The sequence below is a fragment of the Sarcophilus harrisii genome, chromosome 4 (assembly GCF_902635505.1).
Source record: "Sarcophilus harrisii chromosome 4, mSarHar1.11, whole genome shotgun sequence".
Taxonomy (NCBI): Eukaryota; Metazoa; Chordata; class Mammalia; order Dasyuromorphia; family Dasyuridae; genus Sarcophilus; species Sarcophilus harrisii.
The window spans coordinates 321,603,307-321,628,997 of record NC_045429.1 but is presented as its reverse complement, the minus strand read 5'-3'; the positions used below and the strand labels follow the sequence as shown (position 1 = coordinate 321,628,997).

The 25,691-nt window shown below is 33.4% G+C and overlaps 1 protein-coding gene across 3 annotated transcripts in view; it reads left to right on the top strand.

Moving 5' to 3' along the window:
- Positions 1-25,691, top strand: part of ACOX1 (acyl-CoA oxidase 1) — a 57,801-nt gene that overhangs the window by 10,435 nt on the left and 21,675 nt on the right. For 2 of the 3 annotated variants that reach the window (XM_031965841.1, XM_031965843.1), the window contains 3 exons: positions 20,130-20,290; positions 23,899-24,006; positions 25,135-25,254. In XM_031965841.1, the coding sequence (XP_031821701.1) occupies positions 20,130-20,290; positions 23,899-24,006; positions 25,135-25,254 (389 nt within the window). The remainder of the gene's footprint in view (positions 1-20,129; positions 20,291-23,898; positions 24,007-25,134; positions 25,255-25,691) is intronic. The other variant, XM_031965842.1, reaches the window with a different exon arrangement.

Sequence of the window (25,691 nt, the reverse complement as noted above, 5' to 3'; positions counted from 1 at the left end):
AACTCCCATGACCCCTGTAGCATGCCAGGCTCTTTTTCTTCTCTACTAGCTCCTGAAATCTGTCTGCGCTCAGGTTTTTTGCTTCCATCACACTATTTATTTATCTCATTCTCTGACATCACCTTTTCCTTTTGATTTCAGTTTTTCCCAACATTAAGGTTTTTTTCCAGGGAATCTGCAGTATGTTGGAGTGGCTTTTGAATCTTTTGTTTGTTTGGCTTTGTTTTTTAATTTTCCCTTTTTTTTTCTTTTTTAAAATAATAGCTTTTTATTTTCAAAATATATGCAAAAGTAGTTTTCAACATTAACATTCACTCTTGCAAAATCTTGTGTTCCACATTTTTTCTCCTTTCCTTGACCCCAATCCCTTCTCCTAGACAGCAAATAGCCCAATATGTTAAACATGTACATTTCTATACATATTTCCACAATTATCATGCTGCATAGGAAAAATCAGATCAAAAAGGAAAAAATGAGAAAGTAAATAAAAACAAGCAGACAGCCAAAAAGATGAAAATACAATGTTACGATCCATATTTTTGAATCTTTTTTTAAAAATAAAATTATATTCACCATAATTTGTGCTAACATTCTTTAAAAATAACTGATCCATACATATACTATTCATGGTAGCATAAGATGTTAACAGTTATGTTTGAATCATCTCACAGAATTTGGAGCTAAAAGAGGAGGGAATTCAAGAGATCATTTAATCTAATCTCTTATTATATATAAGAGAACTGAAAATGAGAGTAATCAAATGGCTAAGAACTAAGGAACACAGAAGTGGTTGTTAACCAGCCAGTAGGCAACTCATGTCATCTGGCTCCAAATCAAGTGTTCTTATCCATACTATGTTGCCTGTCTTTTGAATCATTCTAGCTAAAAACATTTAGTACTTTATAAAAACTAGTTGTAAGCTGTTCTTTTGAGTTTTGTGAAAATAATATTGCAAGTGCTTTCCCTCTGGCTTTTGTATATATTTCTACAAAATGATTGCTTAAAGCCTCCATCAACTTTAACCTGTGTTTTCTTTTTTTCCTTTTTTTGAAGCCATCTCTCTCTCTCTTTTATTTTTATGGTCTTAAGTAAGAGAAAAAAGCTTAATAAATATTAAGCTCTATTAGTTCTCTTCAAAATTGTTTCCAGTCTGTTAGCAGGTCATCTTCTGCTTTTTTAAAACTTTTACTTCATGTAAATTATTTCATATCTTTGCCTGGCCAATTTATTTGTCTCTTTCAATAGTTTTCTAAGACTCTACCATGTTAATTATTATGGTTTACTTGGCCATAGCCTAGTGTTGATGTTTGTTTTTTTTTCTAGTTTTTTACTCTTCTGAGTAGCATTGTGAAAATTATCATTATACAAAGTTATTTTCTGGGGTTATGATTATATCACTTTTGTTATATATTGCCAGTTTACTATTAAGAAAGACTAAATCAGATTTTATAGTGCCAATGAATTATTTTCTGATAGTTTCATCATGATTGGACTTTAGAATTTTTATTTGTTAATTTATTATTTGAAATGCTACCTGAAAGCTGTTTTAATGTAGTTTTCATTAGCTAGCTAGGCCATGCATTTCTCCACATGATGATTTGTTGTCTCTGTAACTTATTTGCTTTAGCACCTATTAAATGGAATCTAAATGTTGAACTAATATTCCAGTCCTTTATTTATTTTGAATGGTAATTTTTTTATAATTTATGTTTACCACTTTTACATTCTATTGCTCTTCTTGTTCTTTTTATTGTTTTGTTGTGTAAGCTTTAAAACATTTTATAACATATCTATTATGTCACTGATATCCTCTGGTTATAAAATAGACATAAATTTCTACCATTCCATCACTAGGAAAAATAAGTAATTTTTAATAGCTTTTTTTAAACTTTATTTTTTTGATGTCTGCCTTCTTTATTTTTATTTTATTTTATTTATTTTTATAATAAGAGCTCCCTCCCCAAAAAATACATGAAAAGATAGTTTTCAGCATTCACCCTTGCAAATCCTTCTGTTCCAAATTTTTCTTCCCTCTCCCTTAGACAGAAAGTAATTCAGTATAGGTTAAATATGTGCAGTTCTTCTAAACATATTTCCATATTATGCTTCACAAGAAAAATCAGCCAACCTCTTTTCAACAATGAGGTGATTTTAGGACAATTCCAATAGACTTATGATGGAGAGAGCCATCCTGAATGTGGATAACAACATAGTATTTTCACCTTTGTTGTTGTTTGCTTCTTTATTTTTTTTTCCCCATTTGATCTGATTTTTCTTGTGCAATATGATAAATGTGGAAATAAGTTTAGACAAACAATTGCACATATTTAACCTATATTGGATTACTTGTTTTCTAGAGGAGGGGGAAGAGAGGGAGAAAAATTTGGAACAAAAGGTTTTGCAAAGGTGAATGTTAAATATAACATGTATTGGTCTACCTGCCATTGGGGGGGAAGGGAAGGGGGAAGGTGAATTTTTAAAACTATCTTTCCATGTATTTTGGAAAATAAAAAGCTGTTATTATTATTATTTTTTAAAAGAGATGATGATCTTGGAGGAGAAAAAAAGAAAAGAAAGATATTTCCTGAAACATTTTATCAAAAGTATGGAGGAATCCCAGAGCAGTGGTATCTAAAAAACAATTGTGCCTTTGATAAGACAAGTTGTTCTTTAATTAAGTTGTATTTCTGTTAGATATTAGTGGATATTTTCTGGGGGAAAAAATCTATTTTTATGGTAATAAATACTTCTTTCTTCTGGAGAAAAGAGCCGTGTCCATCACCTAATCTTGCTGTTGCAATGTACAATATTTTCCTAGTACTCTACTGAGTAGAACTCAGTTCATATAAGTCTCTTCAGGCCTTTCTGAAATCATTCTGCTGATTGTTTCTTACAGAACAATAATATTCCATTACATTCATATACCAAAACTTATTCAGCCATTCTCCAACTGATGGGCATCCACTCAGTTTCCAGTTCCTTGCCACTATAAAAAGGACTGCTGCAAACATCTTTGCACATATGGGTCCTTTTTCTTTTTTTAATGATCTCTTTGGAATACAGATCCAGTAGAGACATTGATGGATCAAAGGGCATGCACAATTTGATGGCTCTTTGGGCACAATTCTAAATTGTTCTCCAGAATGGTTAGATCGGTTCACAACCCCACCAACAATGTATTAGTGTCCCGGTTTTCCCATATTCCCTCCAGTATTGATCACTGTCTTTTCCTATAATCTCAGCCAATCTGAGAGGTATAAAGTGGTTCTTCAGAGTTGTTTTAATTTGCATTTCTCTAACCAATAGTGATTTATAGCACTTTTTCATATTATTAGAAATAGTTTTAATTTCTTCATCTGAAAATTGTCTTTATATCCTTTAAAATACTATTTCCTTTTCCCTTTCTTGTTACTCTAGAATCAGGGGTCCTCAAACTATGGCCCGCAGGCCAGATGCAGCAGTAGAGGACGATTATCCCCCTTACCCAGGGCTATGAAGTTTCTTTATTTAAAGGCCCACAAAACAAAGTTTTTGTTTTTACTATAGTCTGGCCCTCCAACAGTCTGAGGGACAGTGAACTGACCCCCTATTTAAAAAGTTTGAGGATCCCTACTCTAGATATTCATGTGTTGAGTTCTTATAATAGATTGACATACTAATCTATTAGAGAGTATCTGATGGGGGAAAGATTTCAAAATCATTGGATGAAAAACCCCTGGATGAGTAAGGTAGTCAAGAAGATCAGAGTAACTATCTGTTCATATTGCTACTTCCTTATTCCTGCAAAATCTCTGTATTGTAAACATACATAGGAAAGTCCTCCTTGAAAACAATGCATCTCTGTATTTGAGACCATACCTGCACCCTTTATTTATTGTGTACTTGGGGGAAAAAAAAAAAAACCTCCAAGATAATTGCTAATCAAGAGACTTTTAACTTACAAAGTAAGGAAGAGATACATATAGACAAATGTATTTGAACACAGCTCAATTAGTAAAATACAAAGATACTTTTATTTACACACACCTCCATATATGTTAAGAAAGTATTCTGTTCTGATTGGCTACACTAAGGCAATACAGAGAAACTTTTAAAAAGATATCAATGATATATGTTATAGATTGTCAAATGCAATTAACAGAGACATCTGAACAGACAGAATATAGATGATTATTTTATATATCACTCAACTCTCATCTGTGGTTCCAAAAAGTTATATCATGTATCAGCTATACCTCAGTTACCCTTCTTAGCAGATGGGATAAAAGAGGTATGTGGTAACTGATAGGCCTCCAATCTCTCAGTCTGTTGGGGGATATCTATCCCCAGCATGTGAACGCTTCCCCTGGCAGAATGGGTGGATGAGAACAGTTTGTCCCAACAACTATGAAGCACTTAGAGCTTGGTCAGACATCAAAGACACCAAGGCCATCCATTCCATCCTGGGTCATTGCCAGTCCTCTTGATTATTGTCTTACCACTGGATTTTGATGACTGTGGAAGAAAGAGTGAGGCTGAAAAACTCTGCCTCACTTCCATTTTCTTTGAAATGAAGGACAGCTTAACTTACCAAACTCATGAACGATATGTTACTTAGGCTCAGAGTTTGTTAAACTTCACTTCAGTTGTATATAAAAAGGCATTTGATTTGTTAGGGCAAAATATAACCTTGAAGGGTTCTGTTCTATGAGATACCTCAGCTTGGAAAGTTGGTCATTTAAAGAAATTTTCAACTTAGTCCAGTCTGTCTGCTTCTCCTGTATTTGTTTTATTCAGCACCATTTCTACTTCTTCTTTAAGAATACTCAGTTCTACAATGTTAAGAGTCCTAATGTTGGTCATTCCTGACCAGTGGCTCTGTGGATAAAAAACTAGCTCTAGAAATAGGAAGGCCTGAGTTCAGTTTAAAATTTAGCCTCAAAATAGAGCTTTATGATCTTGTCAAGCCACTTAACTGCTACTTACTTCAGTTTCCTCAGTTGTAAAATAGGGATGATAATAATTATATCATGTGGGTTTTTCTGAGGATCAAATGAGATAATCAACCACAGTTGATACTGAGCTGAAAGCTAGATATAACAACTTCACTGCTCCATTAGTTGATAATTTTCTATGGCTATCCAAATGGCCATTAACAGAAAAAGGATTCCTCACCCCTGATCTAGAGTCCTGAGTGGTAGCCCAGTTAGGAATCCTTAATTTAGTATTTGGATTAAATTTTTCTCAGTATTTATTTCAGAATCTGGCTTCAAAAAGAAAGCTTCTTGGTTTTTTTTAGTGCCTTGCCAATAGGGAGAGACTACTTTGTTACTCATAACCATGTGGCCTAGTCTATAGTCAATCTTTTCATCATAACTGGCATGTCTAATCAAGTTGACAGTCCATTTTTTAGCTTCTTCAGGAGTTATGGTCAACTTATCTGCCAATATAACAATGCTAATACATTGATAGATGTGACAGAAAATCTCAGATAACCAGAATCAAGTATTTTCCACTAAATCTTTAAGGCAAAGCAACTACTCAAAGAATTAGGTTTCACAAGAATTAGTTCATATTCTCTTAACTTTTTCTGGGTACTAGCAAAATCAAAATTTAAAAAGTAAAAAATCTCATTAGAAAAACAACTGACCTAGAAAATTGAGATTTAGGAGAACTAATATAAAAATTATTGGACTATCTGAAAGCCATAATTTAAAAAAGAAAAGCAAAGCCTGGACATCATCTTTCAAGAAATTATCAAAGATAAATGGTCAGGGCAGCTAGGTGGCACAGTGGGTAGAATACCAGCCCTGAAGTCAGGAAGATCTGAGTTCAAATCTATCCTCAGACACTTAACACTTCCTGGCTGTGACCCTGGGCAAGTCACTTAACCCCAATTACCTCAGAAAAAAAAAAAAAAAAAGATAGTCAAAGGATATGAACAGATAATTTTCAGATGAAGAAATTAAAATAATTTCTAATCATATGAAAAGGTGCTCTAAATCACTATTGATCAGAGAAATGCAAATTAAGATAACTGAGGTACCATTATACACCTCTCAGATTGGCTAAGATGATGGGAAAAGATAATGGTGAATGTTGGAGGGGATGCGGGAAAACTGAGACACTGATAACATTATTGGTGGAACTGTGAACGGATCCAGCCATTTTAGAGAGCAATTTGGAACTATGCTCAAAAAGTTATCAAACTGTGCATACCCTTTGAACCAGCACTGTTTTGGAATTATATCCCAAAGAAACCTTAAAGGAGGGAAAGGGACCCACATGTACAACAGTGTTTGTGGCAGCCCTTTTTGGAATGGCAAGAAACTGGAAACTGAATTGGATGCCCATTAATTGGAGAATGGCTAAATAAATTATGATATATGCATGTTATGGAATATTATTGTTCTGTAAGAAATGATCAACAGGATAATTTTAGAGAGGCCTGGAGAGACTTACATGAACTGATGCTGAGTGAAATGAGCAGAACCAGGAGATCTTTGTACACCGCAACATCAGTATTATACTACAATCAATTCTGATGAATGTGGCTCTTTCCAACAGTGAGATAATTGATGCCAGTTTCAGTGATCTTGAGATGAAGAGAGCCATCCAGAGAAAGGACTGTGGGAACTGAATGTGGATCACAACATAACATTCTCACTCTTTTTGTTGTTGTTCGCTTGTATTTTGTTTTCTTAATCATTTTCTTTCCTTTTCAATCTGATTTTTCTTGTGCAGCAAGAGAATTGTATAAATACGTTTAGACATATTGGGTTTAACATATATTTTAACATGCATAACCAATATATGTTATATTGCCATTAAGGGGAGGAAGTGGGGGAAGGAAGGGAAAATCTGAAATGCAAGGCTATGCAAAAGTCAATGTTGAAAAATTATCCGTGCATATGTTTTAAAATAAAAAGCTTTAAAAAGAAAAAAAAAAGAAATTATCAAAGAAAACTACCTTGTTATATTAGAACCAGAGGGAAAAATAGAAATTGAAAGAATCCACAGATCACTGCTTGAAAGAAATTCCAAAATAAAAACTCCCAGGAACATCATAGCCAAATTCCAGAGTTCACAGATAGGGGACAATATTTTGTCCCCTATCTGTGAATTCTGGAAACAAGAAACTCTGGAACAAAGAAACAATTCAAATATTGTAGTGCTACACTCAGGATTACAGAATATTTGGCAACTTTTACATTAAAGAACTGAAGTACTTAGAATAGAATATATTAGAAAGCAAAGGAGTTAGAATTGTAACCAAGAATCACCTGCTTAGCAAAATTAAACTTAATCTTTCAGGGGGAAAAGGATATTTAACAAAATAGAATACTTTCAAGATTTTTAATTAAAAGACTAAGGCTAAATAAAACATTTGATCTTTAAATTCAATACTCAAACAAAAAAAACAAGAAAAAGAAAACATGAAAAATTTAATAACGTTAAACTTTATATTTCTGTATGTCAAGATATATGTATTCTTAACCATTTTAATACTATAAGAGCAATTAGAAGGGGTATATGTAGACATAGGGTATAGCTATAAGGTGACCTTGGTGGGATGATATCCCAGAAAATAATAAAGGATTGTAAAGGAACTTTGCACTGGAAAAGAAGGGAGAGGTGTGATTAAATGGGGTAAATTATCCCACATAAATGAGGCATGAAAAAACTATTATAATGGAAGGAGAAGGTGTGTGTGTGTGTGTGTGTGTGTGTGTGTGTGTGTGTGTGTGTGTAAGCTTAAACCTTACTCTCATCAAAATTTATAAGAAACATATTTGAAGTAGAGAAATACAGATTAAAAGTAAAGGGCTGTTACAAAATCTGTTATGTTTTAGCCGAAGCAAAGAAAGCACTATATAGGTAGCAATCATGATTTCAGACAATGCAGTAAAAAAATTAGAATCTAATTAAAAGAGATAAAAAAAGAAACTATTACTGAAATGTACCATAGAAAGTGAAGTCATATCAATATTAAACATATATATATCAAATGGCATAACTTAAATTTTTGAAGAAGTTTAATGAGTTGCAGAAGAAAATAGATAATAAAACTATAGTAGAGAAGGAACCTTCAACTTTCCCCTCTCAAAACAAGATAAATTTAACCAAAAAAAAGGAAAGAAATTGAGGAGGTGAATAAAATTCTGGGTAGGTTTGGTATGATAGATCTCTGGAGAAAATTGAATGGAATAGAAAGGAATAATACCTGTTTCCCAAGAATTTCATGGCACAAAAAATTGGCCATGGACAATAAAAACCTCACAACCATATGAGGAAAAGTAGAAATAGTAAAAGTATGCTTTTCGGATTATAATGCAATAAAAATTACATTCAATAGTTTATAGTGAAAAGAGTTTTAAAATAATTGGAAATTAAATAATCTAGAACAAAGAAAAGTAGGTCAAAGAACAAATGATAGAAACAGTAATTTCATTAAAGAAAATAACAATGAGATAACAATGAGAATTTATGTGATACAGCTAAAATGGTACTTAGGAAAAAGTTTATATTCAATTGCTTACCTCAGTAAAATAGAGAAAAGGCAGATCAGTGAATTGGCATGCAACTAAAAAAAATGTGAAAAAAAAAACAAATTAAAAATCCCCAATTAAACACCAAATTGGAAATCTTGGAAGTCAAAGGAGAGATGAATAAAATAGAAAGTTAAGAAGCCCATTAAACTAAAAACTAGAAACTGAGAAAACCAATAAAATAAGTTAAGAAACTATTATGAACTATTTTGCCCAACAATATGCCAATAAATTTGACAATCTAAATGAAATTAATGAATATTTACCCCCCAAAAACATCCAGATTAACAGAAGAAGAAATAAAATACTTAAATAACCCAATCATAGAAAAAAGAAAATGAACAAATCATCTATGAAATTCTTAAGAAAAAATTCCCAGGACCAAATGGAATTTACCAAATGTTTGAAGAACAATTAATCAAAAGGATCCTACTAAATTCCTTTTATGACACAAATGTAGTGCTGATAACCCAATTAGGAAAAACCAAAACTGAAGAAGAAAGTTATAGACCAATTTCTCTAATGAATATTCAAACAAAAAATTTAAATAAAATACTAGCAAAGAATTTTATACCATTAAATATATTAAATAATATCATTATAAGGATGATACACTATGACCAGGTGAGACCAGGAATGCAAGGCTGATTCAGTATTTGGAAAACAAGATCAGCATAATTGAACATACCAAATAACAAACCAACAGAAATCATATGGTATCTTAAATGATGCAGAAAAAGCCTTCGACAAAATTCATTCATATTAAAAACACTAGGGGCAGCTAGGTGGTATAATGGGTAGAGCATCAACCCTGAAGTCAGGAGGACCAGAGTTCAAATCTGGCCTCAGACACTTAACATTTCTAGCAGTGTGACTCTGGCAAATCACTTAACCCCAACTGCCTCAGCAAAAAGAAAAAAATAAAAATAATTGGAAAAATATTAACTGCTCATATGTAGGCCAAGTCAATGTAATAAAAATGACAATTCATTCTAAATTAATCTGTTTATTTAGTGCCAAACTAATTAAACTATCAAAAATTATACAGCTAGAAAAAAAATAACAAAATTCATCTGGAAGAGCAAAAGCTCAAGGATTCAAGGGATTCAGTGAAAAAATGTGAGAAAAGATGATCTAGCCATACCAAGTCTCAAACTGTAATAGAAAATGGTAATTATCAAATAATTTGTACTGGCTAAGAAGTACAATGGTGGATTGATTAGTATAATAGATTAGGCACAAATTGCATTATTGTAAATGACCATGATGATTTAGTACATGATAAACTCAAAAATCTAAGCTTTTAGAACCAAAACTTACTTGACAAAAACTACTTGGAAAATAGTATGGCAGAAATTCGGTGTAAACCAACATCTTACACCCTATATGAAGATAAAATCAAAATGGGGATGTGATTTACACATAAAGAACGATACCATAAGCAAATTAGGAGAGTATGGAATAGTTTATCTGTCAAATTTATGGATAAATGAATAATTTAGGACCAAGGAGGATAGAGAAAACATTACAAAATGTAAAATAGATAATTTTGATAACCTTTTAAAAGTTTACACAATCAAAACCATTGCAACCTAAAATTATAATAAAAACAGAAAACTGGGGGCAGAAGGATTTTGCAACAAGTATCTCTGATAAAGGCCACACTTCTCAAATATATAGAGAATTGAGTCAAATTTACAAAAATACAAGCCATTCCCAGTTGACAAATAGTCAAAGAATATGAATAGGTAGTTTTCAAAGAAATCAAGGCTATAATCAAATGAAAAAATGCTCTAAATCACTATTGATAAGAGAAATGCAAATTAAAACAACTTCAAGGTACTACCTCAAACCTGTCACAGTGGCTATTCTGAGGAAAAATGAAAATGATAATGTGGGAAAACTGGGACACTAATGCATTATTGGTGGAGTTGTGAACTAATCCAGGCATTCTGGAGAGCAATTTGGAACTATTCCCGAAGGTTATAAACCTGTGCATATCCTTTGACATTGGGTCTATATTCCAAAGATTTACCCCCCCCCCCCAAAAAAAAAAAAGACTTATTTATACAAAAGTATTTATGGCAGTTCTTTTTGTGGTGGCTAAAAATTGGAAAGCAAAGGGAATTGACCTCTTGGTACATGATTGTAATGGAACTGTGCTATAAGAAATGACAAGCAGGATGATTTCAGAAAAACTTGGAAAGACTTACATGATTGAAACATAGTAAAGTGAACAGAATCAGGAGAACATTGTATATAGCAACAGCAATATTATTTGATGAAGAACTGTGAATGATGTAGCTATTCTCAGCAATACAATGATCTAAGACAATTCCATATGACTGAGAAAGCATATACTATTTGCCTCCAGATTGACTGAATACAGACTGAAGCATGCTATTTTTTATTTTCTTTGATTTTTTTTTTCTCTTATTCGAGTACAAAATGACTAATATGAAAATATTTTATCTAATTGCACTATATATATATAAAACCTTTATGTGATTACTTATCCTTACAAGAAAGGGGAGGAAGAAAGGAATAAAATTTGGAACTTAAAATTTTATTTTTTATTTTTTGTTTTTTTTCCAGTAGTATTTTATTTTTCCAAATGCATGTAAAGATAGGTTTTAACTTTTTTTTTTTTTTGTAAAACTTTATGCATCCAGCAACAACAATTTAGTGTTATAATCATCAACTCTGATGGATGTGGCTCTTTTTAACAATGAAGTGACACATAACAATTCCAGTAGATTTGTGATAAAAAGAGCCATCTGCATCCAGAAAGAGGACTGTGGGGACTGAATGTGGATCACAATGTAATATTTTCAGCTTTTTTGTTGTTGTTTGCTTGCTTTTTTTTCTTTCTCATTTTTTTTCCTTTTTGCTCTGATTTTTCATGTGCAGTATAATAAATATGAAATATGTATAGAAGAATTGCACATGTTTAACATAGATTACTTCTTTCTAGGGAAGTGGGTAGGGGAAAGGGAGGAAGAAAAAGTTGGAGCGCATGGTTTTGCAAGGGTGAATGTTGAAAACTATGTTTACATGTATTTTGAAAATAAAAGATATTTTTAAAAAAACTTTGTGTTCCAAAATTTTCTCTTTTCCTCCCTATTTCCCCTTCTCCAAGACAGTAAGCTATCTGATATACATTAAATATCTCCAGTTATTTTAAACATATTTAAATACTTAATTTAAACATTTCCATGTTGCCATTTTCATGTTGTGCAATAAAAAATCAGATCAAAAGAGAAAAAGCAGGAGAAAACAGATTTCTTTCAAGCAAAGAAACAATAGCAACAAAAAAAGGTGAAAACACTGTGTCATTGTATACATATATTGTATTTAACATATACTTTAACATATTTAACATGTATTGGTCTACCTGCCATTGGGGGAGGGGGTGGGAGGAAGGAGGGGAAAAATTGGAACAAAATGTTTTGCAATTGTGTCAATGCTGAAAAATTACCCATGCACATATCTTGTAAATAAAAAGCTATTTTAAAAAAGAAAGAAAGAAAGAAAACACTATGTCATATTTAGTCTCCCTAGTTCTCTCTCTAGATGTGGATAGCATATTCCACCTTATGTCTCTTGGGGTTGCTTTGTTGTTAAAAAGAGCCAAGTCCAACACAGTTATTGTGTACAATAACAAGTTCTGCTGACTTCACTCAGAATCAGTTTGTGTAAGTCTTTCTGAACTTCTCAGAAATCAGCCTGCTCATCATTTCTTATACAAGGATAACATTCCATTACATTCACATACTATAATCCAATTGATAGAAAGCCACTCAATTTCCAAGAACTCAAAACTTTAAATAAAAATGTTTTTAAAATTTGGGGGGAAATGTTTTTTAAAGTTACTGTGATTGGTAAAGAAAGACATGGATAATCTTGTCTTGGCCTTTTGGGTTGTTGAAGCATAGAGAGTAGGTGCTAAAATAATGTTTTGGTCATGTATACTTATTGTGTATCTAAGTTATATTTTAATATATTTAACATCTACTGGTCATCCTGCCATTTAGGGGAGGGGGTGGGGGGGGGGTAAGAGGTGAAAAATTGGAACAAGAGGTTTGGCAATTGTTAATGCTGTAAAGTTACCCATGTATATATCCTGTAAATAAAAGGCTATTAAATAAAAATAAAAATTAAAAAAAAAAGAGAGAGAGAGTAGGTGCTATATGAATGTGAGCTATTGTTTTTATTAGACATAATGATAAAAGTAACATTATTTGATCTTCTGGTTATTGATCGCATAAGTTGAGGATAGTATGGTATTATCAGAAGGATTCCCTGTAAGTTCTTTAGAATATATTTATTACAGATAACATTTAACTTTTTATCGTGCGCCAGATACTGTGTCTGACAATGGAGATGCAAAGATAAAAATGAAACTGTTGTTGACCTCTAGAGCTTACATTGTATTGGAGGATGCAACATGTACATAAATAATTATATGTAGACTGATTCAAAGTAGTTTAGTGAGGAAGGACACAAAAAGTTAAGGGATCAGATATTTATGTATATAGTAATGCTTGACCTGAATCTGAAAAATAAGTAAGGGATTCTCAAGGTAGAGGTGAGGAAGGAGAGCATTCCAAGCAGCAAGAACAGCAAAGTCAAGTTACAAAGATAGAAGATGGAATTCATTGTGTGAACAACAAAAGTAAAGTCAGATGGGCTAGACCATAGTAATTCAGTGAGCATTTCTTCCTATGTGCCAAGTTTGGTGTATGAGAAACAGTAATGACCTTAGTTGGGCTAGACAGTCAACAAACATTTCTTACTGTGCTTAGCACTTTTTAATGCTAACTCCTAAAGACATGAAATCCTTAAAATGATATCCTTATTGAGGATCCCCTCAATTCACAGATGGATAGCACTTGTAAGAATTTTATATACTTGGGCTGGGCCTCTAGTTAGTAGTTATTGATATTCTCTTGTTCACCTTTTTTATAGTTTTAATAATATCTGAGGCTTGTTCCGTGCTTTTGATACCTTCCCCTGCTTCAAATAATCTTGAATCCTTTTCAATGCCCTCATGGTTGTACTATATCCAGCATAGATTTCTTCTCTATACACACCCAGTCCAAGTCAGATGGTTTGCTTGAATTTACTTTACTGAATGCCATTCTGACCTCCTCTATAAGAACATAGAGGCTATAAGAACAACATAGAAGGTTAGAACCTAGATGTGCTGACTCCACAGCATGATGGAGAAAAGAGTTTTATATAAAAATATTTATTCATCTTTTCCATGTTTACTTTAATCTGTAGTTCTTACATTTTCAATGCCATCGGGAAGGTTTTGTTTAGTTGATTATCTTGCCAGATTTCCTTTCAGTTTATTATAATACTTTCATGATACTTTTTTTTAATGGTAAAGAGTCAAAAAAAAAAAAAAGTTATGTGATGGACAGCACATGTAAATTTTTGCTTTTATAATTTATGTTCCCTTAATGAATTTTCTTTAGGTCATTGACCAGCCATTGTCAGTAAACCAATACATATGAATCAGAGACAGATTTTACTTCAGTTTATTCATTTAGAATGTGGCACACTTTACCAGTAGTTGATGGAAATGTGTCATTCACAATTTGACCAGTAGTATTCATATATTACATGAGACCAAAAAAAACCAATAGATATCTGGTCGTTATAGTGCAGTTAACTACTTTTCCTGGGGGAAAAGTGTACTAGCTAAGAAAAATGTATATTATCAGCTACTTGGAGATTGAGAAGAAATGTACTCTTGTTAGTATAGCTAGTAGTATGAAGTCAGAAAGGAACCAATCAATTAGGCTAGATAAAGGAGTAGAACGTTCGTTAGATTGTTGAAGTCCTTTTTTGGCTATTAAGTCTTTTTGTACAACTTAGGGGAAGAAAGAAGACACTGAAGGGAAACAGATGTTGCAGCTAATCCTGTAGTTCATGTCGGTCATACATGTCAAAATGGCAAATGCAGTTGCCCATTTATGTTCTCCTAAAAGTTCACTTTCAAGGAATGAAGGAGTCTGTCATCTAAGAACCAACATTGGTCATTGTATTTGACCTGAATTCTGTTCTGTATTATTATATCATATATTTCTTATTGTATATATTCTTTTGGTTCATCTTTCTTTACTCTGTATCAGTTCGTGTAAATCTTCCCATATTTTTCTAAAATGTTCACATCATTCTTTTTGTTATAAATGTACCATACTTTGTTCAGCTATTCCCTAAGTAGTGTAATATTTGATTCTTTTTTTGTTGTTGTTACTTTTAAGTAGTGTTGATGTGAATATTTTGGTACCTATGGAAAATCTATTACTTGCTTCCTTGGAGTATTAGCTCTATAGAGAGATTGCTAGATCAAAGAGAATGAGAATTCATGTTAAAAATCCTAAAATGGAAAGGTCTTTTCTTAGTATAATCAGAAACATTTATTGTAATGTCCTCTGGTTTGGTTTTCTTGGGGTCTCTGGGAGCAGCCTTCTTTTCAGTTCAGTAATCACCACGAAAGTAGTCAGGGGTTAAAGTCCAAATCCTTTATTATCTCCTTCCTGGGAATGGGCAGCTTTCTGGAGAGCTTTTCAGACTGGCCTTGGTCTCAGTGGGGGAAATGCAGGAGACCAGGCCAGCCACCAGGAACCTGATTGAAGGTGAAATGGAATTTCTGTCTCCTTGGCTCCAAGAGCTTCTGGTGCTCTTGTCCTCTGTGGCTCTCAGTTCCTGCTTATATGCTCCACATTGAGTATAAACCAATCATTATATCACTAGGAAACCATTATTTGTTGTAAGATTAAATCAATCATATTAAACCATGCTAAACTAAATAACCATTGTCTCATTAATTCCACTTAGTACCTTGTAAGCATCCTTGTTTCAAGTTCAGAGTTCTGGCCCATAGCATCTTATCTAAAACAAAAGAATAGAATTTTTTATAATTGAGAAACCTTCATTGTTGATTTGCTCTTTAACTTTAGGCATGAAACAAAGCTTCCTCTTCTCTCCACTATTATTTGATAGATTATTAGAAACGTTAGCCATAGCAATAAGACAAAAGAGGAAGTTAAGAGAATAAACATTAGCAAATTCATCCCTATTTTATATGGAGTGTAAATAACTTTGAAAATCCTAGAGAATTAATGAAGACATTGTAATAATAGTTTCAGCAAAGCAGCAAAATACCAGAGTCACATAAATCATTAGCATTTTTATATACTACTAACAAGCAGAAGAAAAAAAATCCATTTATAGTAACTACAAAATTCATAAAATATCTTTGAGTTAACTTTCTCTGACACAATTCTATTTCAGAATATTCTTTATAGACATAAAGAAATTGGAGAGGGATTTTAATGTTCTTACTGGCTTGCACCAATAAAATAAAAATGACAGTCCTAAAGTCACCCTACAGATAGGATTACTCATTTCATGGTAACTGAATATAATTATAACTGAAAATAATTGAAGATGTCATTTCAGTGAATTTGCATGAATAGTATTGTTAAACTCAAAGAGATATGGGGCCACTGATCTATACATAAAAGAGATCTGCAGGCCACATATAATCTTAGTTTGAAAATGAAATGTTATCTTTATATTATTATAATTTATTTTGTTAAATATTTTCCAATTGTATTTTAATCTGGCTCAAGTCACATTCAGGAATATTGTGAATTCATGCCTCTTCTGGTTTAGGAAGTTCTTACTACCAATACAGAAATGAGGCAGCATTCTGTAACTTATATCTAGAGAATTTTGGAGGTTACTGATAGGGTTCATGACTTGCTTGGGATCACAGTTAAATTCTTTCTGCACTTGAACATAGGACATTCCAACTCAAAACTTGACTTCTATGTACAATGCCATATTTCCTCCTATTTTGTAAGAAGGCAAAATAATAATTAACATAAAGGAACAAAAACAAATTTCAAGGAAAATAATGAGGAAAATTCAAGTGAAATGTGTCAGTATTACCAGATTAAAATGATCTAAAACTGATGACAGAAAGACAAGTCATAGTGAAAACTCAAAAGGTCATATTAGCTGACCCAAACTAGTTGAACAAAACAACTGATGAGGTCTAGATATGGGGTACCTAAATGAAATTAGGGTTTGAGGTCTAGTGGCAGGTTCAGAGTACAGGGAGTCAATAGAGCTCCCCTGAAACCCTTTTGGATTTGGCACAATGATACAGAGTTAAATGAGGTCTAGTAACAGCTCATGTTACTGTACTGAATTTACAGACCCGAAAACCTAGATTGATAAAAGAGGTTTATTATGAGATTTGGAAGTAAGGTTAAAGTATAGTTAATGAACTAGGTGAAGTAGAGATAAGAGGGCACCGGAAACAGGATTCTAGCAGACACAGATTCCTGGCTTGCCAGGCGTAAGACTGGCATGTTTGGAACCTCTGCAAAGAGAGGATTCCAGCTTGACTTTTTTATAATGAGAGATTCAGTTAGAGGGGCCCGTAGGTGGAGTCCCAAGTTGGTTCCTCGCTGGATTTCAATGGGGGCTTGAGTTCGCTTGGTGGGGGGGTTAAGAAACCTGAGCAGATCACTAGCATGGGAGCTGGGAGAGCCCAAGTTGGCTCAGATCTGGGTAGGAGGCTGGGATAGGCCTGGATCTTCTATTGGGAATTCAAAGGGGTGCTTTTGCCCAGGATTTATGAAACAGAGGTCCTAGCTTCCTGGATTGATAATACATCAGTTAGGAGGGGTTGGGAATCAGAAAGAAAGGAATAAATCGATTTTTTTTTTAATAGCCTTTTATTTACAGGATATATACATGGGTAACTTTACAGCATTAACAATTGCCAAACCTCTTGTTCCAATTTTTCACCTCTTACCCCCCCCACCCCCTCCCCTAAATGGCAGGATGACCAGTAGATGTTAAATATATTAAAATATAACTTAGATACACAATAAGTATACATGACCAAAACATTATTTTGCTGTACAAAAAGAATCAGACTCTGAATTATTGTACAATTAGCTTGTGAAGGAAATCAAAAATGCAGGTGTGCATAAATATAGGGATTGGGAATTCAATGTAATGGTTTTTAGTCATCTCCCAGAGTTCTTTTTCTGGGTATAGCTAGTTCAGTTCATTACTGCTCCATTAGAAATGATTTGGTTGATCTCGTTGCTGAGGATGGCCTGATCCATCAGAACTGGTCATCATCTAGTATTGTTGTTGAAGTATATAATGATCTCCTGGTCCTGCTCATTTCACTCAGCATCAGTTCGTGTAAGTCTCTCCAGGCCTTTCTGAAATCATCCTGTTGATCATTTCTTACAGAACAGTAATATTCCATAATTTTCATATACCACAATTGAATAAATCGATTCTTAAAGGGACCACAACCCATATCACAACCACTGAACTGACAAATTGATAAAAATCACCCTAAAACAAGAAGTGGATGAAAGGTAACTGTAAGTACTGAGTGAGCATGCTTAATGAGTTCATTGATATTATTAACTTTTCCTCTCCAAAGGAGTTTTCTGCTATTTTTTAACATGGGTTATATGATGAGGGAGGGGGAACATATCAAGAAGAAACATGAAGTAGAAGGATCAATGGATCTGTTAACTTTATCATCTTCAGCTAGTGGAGTGATAAGGGAGGGACCTGCAGGATTATTTCAGAAAAGCCTGGAAAGAGTTGCATGAACTAATGTTAAGTGCATTGAGTAGAAGCAGAAAGAAGATCATTGTACACAGCAACAAGAAGATTATAGCATGACCAACTTTGATGGACTTGGCTCTTTTCAACAATGAGGTGATTCAGACCAATTCCAATAGAATTGTGATAGAGCGAACCATCTGTATTCAAGAGAGGACTGAATGCAGATCACGACATAGTATTTTCACTTTTTTTTTTATTGTTGCAGTGGTTTGCTCTTTTTTTCCCCTTTTTGATCTAAGTTTTCTTGTGCAGCATGATAAATAATGGAATTATGTTTAGAAGAACTGTTTAACATATATATGTTTTATATATTGAATTACTTGATTTCTAGGGGAGGGAGGAAGTAAGGAGGGAGAAAAATTTGGAGCACAAGGTTTTGCAAGAGTAAATGTTGAAAACTATCTTTGCATGTATTTTAAGAAATAAAAAGCTATTAAAAATAAATTTTTATTGATAGCTTTTATTTTAAAGTTTGAATTTTTCCAAGTGGATTGAGAAAGGAATGATGATATGAAGTCAAAACCATGTACAGATGGGAACCAAGTTGAAACTAAGATAATGGGAAAGGAAGAGTTGGTTTTCAGATTTCTGAGCCCTCTTTATTTATTTATTTTGCTGAGGCAATTGGGTATAAGTGATTTGCCCAGGGCCACACAGCTTTTGGCCCTCTTTAAATAATGGATTTCTAAAGACTTTATTTCTTGTTTGAAATTGTTAAAAAATGGAAAGCTTGTAAAATCATTATTAAACATTTTTTCAGGATGGCATAAAGAAAGTTTCATGAAGCTAAAATTATAACTAGAAATGGCGAAATTTGAATACCCAAACAATTTTATAAAAATACTAGTCTGTTCAGACCCAATGACCATATGAATTGAGATTCCTTTGGGTTATGGGTTATATTGATGGAATTCCTTTCAATTGTAAGGATCTGTGACATTTACCATGACTGCACGTGATATTAAAAAAAAAAAAAAAAAAACTTTCATAGCATTCTTGGGTTCCTTTAAATTTTTAATGGAAATAATCTTGGAAAATTAATTTGAAATTAATTGAATTAACTGTTCTAAGTTATAATAACTAATGAAGGCTTACTGTACATTATCTCTTTAAAAGTATTTGTCCTTTCCTTAATTGGATCTCTATGACTGATTTTCTGAATAAATGACTGGGATGAAGAGCACTGTCTGTTTCTATGTTAGCTTAGAGGATAATTACATCTTTTTTTTTAAAAATGTGGTTAGGATATTGGGTTTTTGTTTTGTTTTTTTGAGATTGTGACATGAACAGAATTTTATCAGAAAACATAAATCAGTTTTATTAAAAACTTAAAAAAAAAAATACCAGTATAGAAAAGCTATTTTAAGAATGACTGGCTTTTGGTAGGCATGATTCAATTTCCTTTTGTTTATTAGTTTCAACTAATAAACCCCAAGGTCACCCCAAAGGTCAGAGCAGCTGCATATCATAGCAGTGCCATTAAAGGTACCATGGCTGGACCAAACTCTCTCATTCAGCTCTTTGCTCCATATAAAGCGATATGGAATTGATTCCTAATTTAAGACAACCTGTTCTAAAATTTTTATTTCCTTTAAGGATCTTTCTTACTACATTGGCACTTCATCTGTGAGATAATTATTTTTCTATAAGTAATCAGTCATCTTATGGAAAATAACTTTATACTTTCTAGTTTAAGTATTAGAAAGTATTATGTAGCAAGCTCACAAAAATCAAAATAACCTACATTTCAAAATTGGTACAGAAATAGACAATGCTCCAAATCTGGGCTGAAATCTGCATACCTAATTCTTACACAAGATCTTTTTTGTCTCCTTTCTTTAATCCGTCTTCCCAAATTGATGAATCTCTTGCATCTGTGACCCTCAAATGCCCATCGTTGGCATGCCTTCACAGCTTTGTGCATCGTGGGCGTCCTGAGCCTCTGGACCTTCACTTGGGCATGTTTCTGCCCACATTACTTCACCAGGCAACCCAGGAGCAGCAGGAACGCTTCTTCATGCCAGCCTGGAATTTGGAGATTATTGGCACTTATGCCCAGACAGAAATGGGCCATGGTATGGTACATTCCTCTGGTGTAGTTGGGCTTTTTTTTTTTTTTTTTTTTTTTTTTTAATATATATATTTTTTTTATTACAGCTTTTTATTTACAACTTATATGCATGGGTAATTTTATAACATTGACAATTACCAGACCTTTTGTTCAATTTTTCCCCTTCTTCCCTCCATCCCTTCCCATAGATGGCAGGATGACCAATACATGTTAAATCTATTAAAGTATAAATTAAATACAAAATAAGTATACATGACCAAACCATTATTTTGCTGTACAAAAAGGATCGGACTCTGAAATATTATATAATTAGCCTGTGAAGGAAATAAAAAATGTAGGCAGGCAAAAATATAGGATAGAAAAATTAAAATATCCTTGAACAGAAACAGAAGGGCTGTTTTCTAAACATCTGTCCCATCTTAGCTGAAATTCTACTTTAACTCTTTTAACAAAATTTCTTTGTTGTACTCACTCTAATTTCTGGGTTGAGGAGACTTTTCCACTCAAATCAGAGTCACTGGCTTTTCCATTGAAATCAGGATCAGAGACTTTTCCACTGAAATCAGGATCAGAGCTTTTCCACTGAAATCCACTGAAGGGCCTGTCAGTCCCTGTTCAGGCGCCAAAATGTGGGTGTTCTTTTTCCAAAACACAACCAGGTGATAAAAGAGTTCAGATCTTTTATTGTGTCCTTCAATATAGCCCGGTTAGCTCAGAGGCCTGTCTCTCCGCTTGGTTCTAAGAGCTCCGCCTGAATGTCTCCAAATCCAAAGGTTTGTCCTTCCGACTCCAGCCAGCACCAAGGTAGAAGATACGATGAATCTCTCTTGCCTCGAAGATATGGCTTGTGGGCTTCCTCCCACAGTGCTCCTCTCTGACCCCAGTCAATGTTCCCAAGAAAACTCTCCCCAGCTCTAAGAGCTTCCTGTATATATATGATCTCCCAAAGGTTAACTCCTCCGTCTGGAGAGAGAGGGATTTTGGGTTATCTCCCAGAGTGCTCTCTGGCCCTAAGGGAGGTGTGAATTCGGATATCTCATACTAAGCCCTGAAATCTCCCAAATGTGTGAACTCCATTGAGTACTTAGATACTTATGAGCTCTCTAAAAGTGTGAACATAAGCATCATTTCCATCAGTTGTACTTAGTACCTTGTTTCAAGTTCTGGCCCAAAATATCTCCTTCTAAGATCAAATCAATCATATTGAACCATGCCAAGTTAGATAATTATTGTCTCTATCAACTCCAACGGTTTAACAGTATGTAAAGATTCCAATATATAGGGATTGGGAATTCAATGTAATGGTTGGTTGGGCTTCTTGTAGGAAAAATCTTAAGGGAAGAAGAAACAATTTTAAAGTCCAAAGCTTTTATATGTGTTGTCTTGGCAAAGAATGAACCCTTGTTCAGTGGAAATAACTAGGGTTACATGATCTCACAGATTGGCTAACTATACATTTTTATCATGGTTCAGTTATGGTTGCCTTCCTTTTAAAGATAAGGGTATAAAGTCAGTCCTTAGAATTTGTAAGGATTTATAAGCCCATCGAAGCTTAGTGTTGCAACTTTTCACTATGACTCATCTTTCTGTCATCAGTTTTGTCATTTTTTTGTGACTTAAACCTTGATCTTGTAATCATCTCTAGTATAAACACAACTAATGTTACATCATCATATTTACTTACCTCAGTAGTATATGATAGAGCAGGCATTCATGACAAATAAATGTTAAGAACCTGTGCCAGGTTAAGTGACTTGGTGTAAGTGACAAGGGAAGCAAATTTGCTCCTCAATCTTCTGACTCCAAAGCCCTGTGTTATTTTCACTGTCATGCTGCCTGCAAAACAGATCTGAATCATTTACCTTGGAATTGCTAGGCTAAAAAACAGACTACATGAGACAATATTCCCTTATATTAGCTCTCACATCCTGCACTGAGTTCCTTATTTTTCTCTTTTCTGTTCCTTTTTTTTTTCTATCGTTAATTGTAAGGGCTAATCCTCTTGACATCCCTCTTCTAACTTAATATTAACTACCATCATTTACTATAACTTCCATGCTTCTCTAAGTTTTCAGAAAATTATCTGGTTTGTGCTGTATACTTATAGGTTTTTTTTTTTCTTCCTCAAACAGAATCTTTTTTCTTTTTCATTCAACCACAGCTTAACTCTATAGAGTTATCTCAGATTTGCACAATAGGAAACTGTTTATTTATTTACTCATATTTTCTCATTATCTCTCTTGGCTTATTAGATATTTTCATACTTTTCTTTTGAAGGGCTTTTCCTGGTTGGTTGATTTGTCTGTTTTTAAAGAAAAATAAAGCAAAAAAGATGATGGAAGTTAAAATGCCTGCTTTTCATTAAAAGAAACTATTTACTATATATAATTTTATAATAGTAAAAAATCTTAAGAGTAGAAAAATGAGGATTTTTCTTAACACTACTCATAACTTTAGAAATTTCTGAGTTATTTGTTCATTAATTTTTAGGCAGTATCTACCATCTAGATTTGCTGCTGTTCTCAAAAAATATGGGGTCTGTTTTAACTTAAAAATGCATTTGTATTTGTTCATAGTTCAAATGTTTCTCTAGAAAAGTAGTCAGTATAAAAGGCAGGTTCATTTATAAAATGGTAAGTGGCTGCCTAGCATTGAAAGCTTGAAAGAAGATGCATATTTTGTTATTTTGCTTTCAGGAATTTAAGAGGGCATTGTATAGGATCCCTTCTGTCTTTGGCCCTTTCCTGCTTCTCTTCTCCATTCCACCCCACCCCACCCTTAATCTTATTACACCCTAAAATGAAATCCTTCCTTTACAATCTTGATATACCTGTTTCACTCAATTTTTTACCATGTACCAGGTGCTATATAGTAAGCTATGGGAAGTCAAAGAAAGGCAAAAACAAAGCTTTGTTTTGCATGTACTTTAATATTGTCTCATTATTTTTATTAGTCTTTTCTTTCATCAGATAATGTTACCCTTTGTAATGACATAAATACTGAATAATTATGATAGATATTTTGTTAAATGAAACAAGCATATACCCAATTTAGAGTTCAAAAAGAATGGTTAAAATCCCTTGAGATGATTTCATTCAGTGATATATTATACTCTTGTAGGAAATACTATTTTTAGAAATAGGTGTAGCTTAAGGGGATCTGAACATAGTGGTGTCTTAATAATAAGGCTAACGTAGAAACTATCTTAAGCCTATACATTAGGGCATCCAATAGAAAGCTTATTACTTGTACTCATCAGCTCTTTTTTTTGTTGTTGGCCTTCTGATTTAAGTGGCAGAAGAATCCCTTTGTGGAAAATGGAAACTCCTTCCGCTATTTGTATTTTTAATCTTAGTTTTCTGGGGCAGTATGAGATTAAATGATTTATAGTTAAAAATCTGATAAAAACAAAACCCAAATTCATCTTCTAGACTATAAGACAAACCAACTATCTACTCAACCACATTGTTTCTTAGCTCATCTGTATGAGGGGCTTTTTTAATTAGCAGTGAGAGAAATCGAAGAATTGAGCTAAGTCTTAATTTAGGAATTTCCACATTATTCACATTTTCCTCTTGCTTTTTATAAACTAACTGTATTTCTTTTCAATAGGAACTCATCTTCGAGGCCTGGAAACCACAGCAACTTATGACCCTAAAACACAGGAGTTTATTCTCAACAGCCCTACTGTTACTTCCATTAAGTGGTGGCCTGGTGGACGTAAGTAATGTTATATACATTTTCACAGTCAGAAATTAAGATTTATTATAAGATTCTATTTCAGATATCAAGGTGATATATTATAATGTGTATGTATATGCACAAATGGAAAAGGAATTTAATCACCCCAAATTTGTTACTAATCATTAGGTAATAGTTATAATCTTTTTTTCATAACTGTAATATATCTGTAATCTTGTGTTCCTCCTTTTTCACATAAACTTTCCATGAACTGATATTGTTCCTCATAGTTAATATTCCATACTTCACCTGTCCATTCCCTTATTGTTGCATATTTGAGCTATTTCTTTGTTGTTGTTTTTAAGAGGCAATTGGGATTAAGTGAATTGTCCAGGGTCACTCAGCTAGTATTAAGTGTCTGTGACTGGGTTTGAACTTGGGTCCTCCTGACTCCAGGGCCGGTGCTCTATCCACTGCACTATTTTTGATATGAACACCTTTGAACAAATAACATATTCCCCCCATTTGAATATATTTCCTTTTAAGTATATTTCGTATAGTAAGATCAATAGTAAAAAGTTCAATTTTATAGGTCTAATTGCATAAAGTCAGGTAGCAAATAAAATTTTGACAGAAAAAAAAGGAAAAAGTATTTCTAGAGACAGTCCAAAAATTTAAGAAAAATTTCAAATGAATTTCCTTTTTTAGAAAAGGGCAGTTCTGGGACAGCTTGGTGGTGCAGTGGATAGAGCAGTGGCCCTGAAGTCAGGAGGACCTGAGTTCAAATCTGGCCTCAGCCAAGTCACTTAACCCCAATTGCCTCGGCCAAAAGAAAAAAAAAGAAAGAGGCGATTCAAAATATCCTGGGAAATGGAGTTAATGCTAGCAAAAACTTTTGTGGAGGTGGATCCTGTTTCTGAATGTTCAGTATTGGTGCTCTCATTTGAAAAGTGTTTCTGGGAATTGTGTGGTTTAGCTTTTTTTTTTTTTTTTTAAGAATCTTTTGTTTAATATTTTGAATTACTTGCTGTCTAGGGATGGGGATGGGGGAAAGCAGGAAGAGAATTTGGAACACAAGGTTTTACAAGCGTAAATATTGAAAATGCATGTGTTTTGAAAATAAAAAGCTTTTCTTTACTATGCTTATTCTTGGTCTCAATATTGCAGTTGGGAAAACTTCAAATCATGCCATAGTTCTGGCTCAGCTCTACACTAAGGGAGAGTGCTATGGATTACATGCTTTCATTGTACCTATTCGTGAAATAGGAACCCACAAACCTTTGCCAGGTAAAATTCTGTTTATTTGGTACCAAGGACGGAAACGAAATTAACCACTTTGGTTGTTCTGCTAAAGGAATTCCTAGTACTTTTGAAGCCATTTATTTCATTTTATATTTAAATACCCAGATGAAGGTTGAAACTAGATTGTAGATAGATTACTTAGATAGTTGTCACGATTTTCAAAAGACTGCCTAAGTAATTAGCATTGGGAGAATTATTAGATTATTGTTTTCCAGTTAGAAATAATACCTAGAGTCATTGTTAATGAAGAAAGCCTTCTGTTATTAGAATAGTGCTATAGGCTTGGCTTATATCTAGCTTAAGAATAAACTAATATAATTTGAGTTTATTATTCTTAGTTTGCTATGTTTTCCTTGCCTGCTTCCACCCACCCACCCCCAAGTCCCAAAAACATTTACTAGGAAGAAACTATTTCTAAAAGT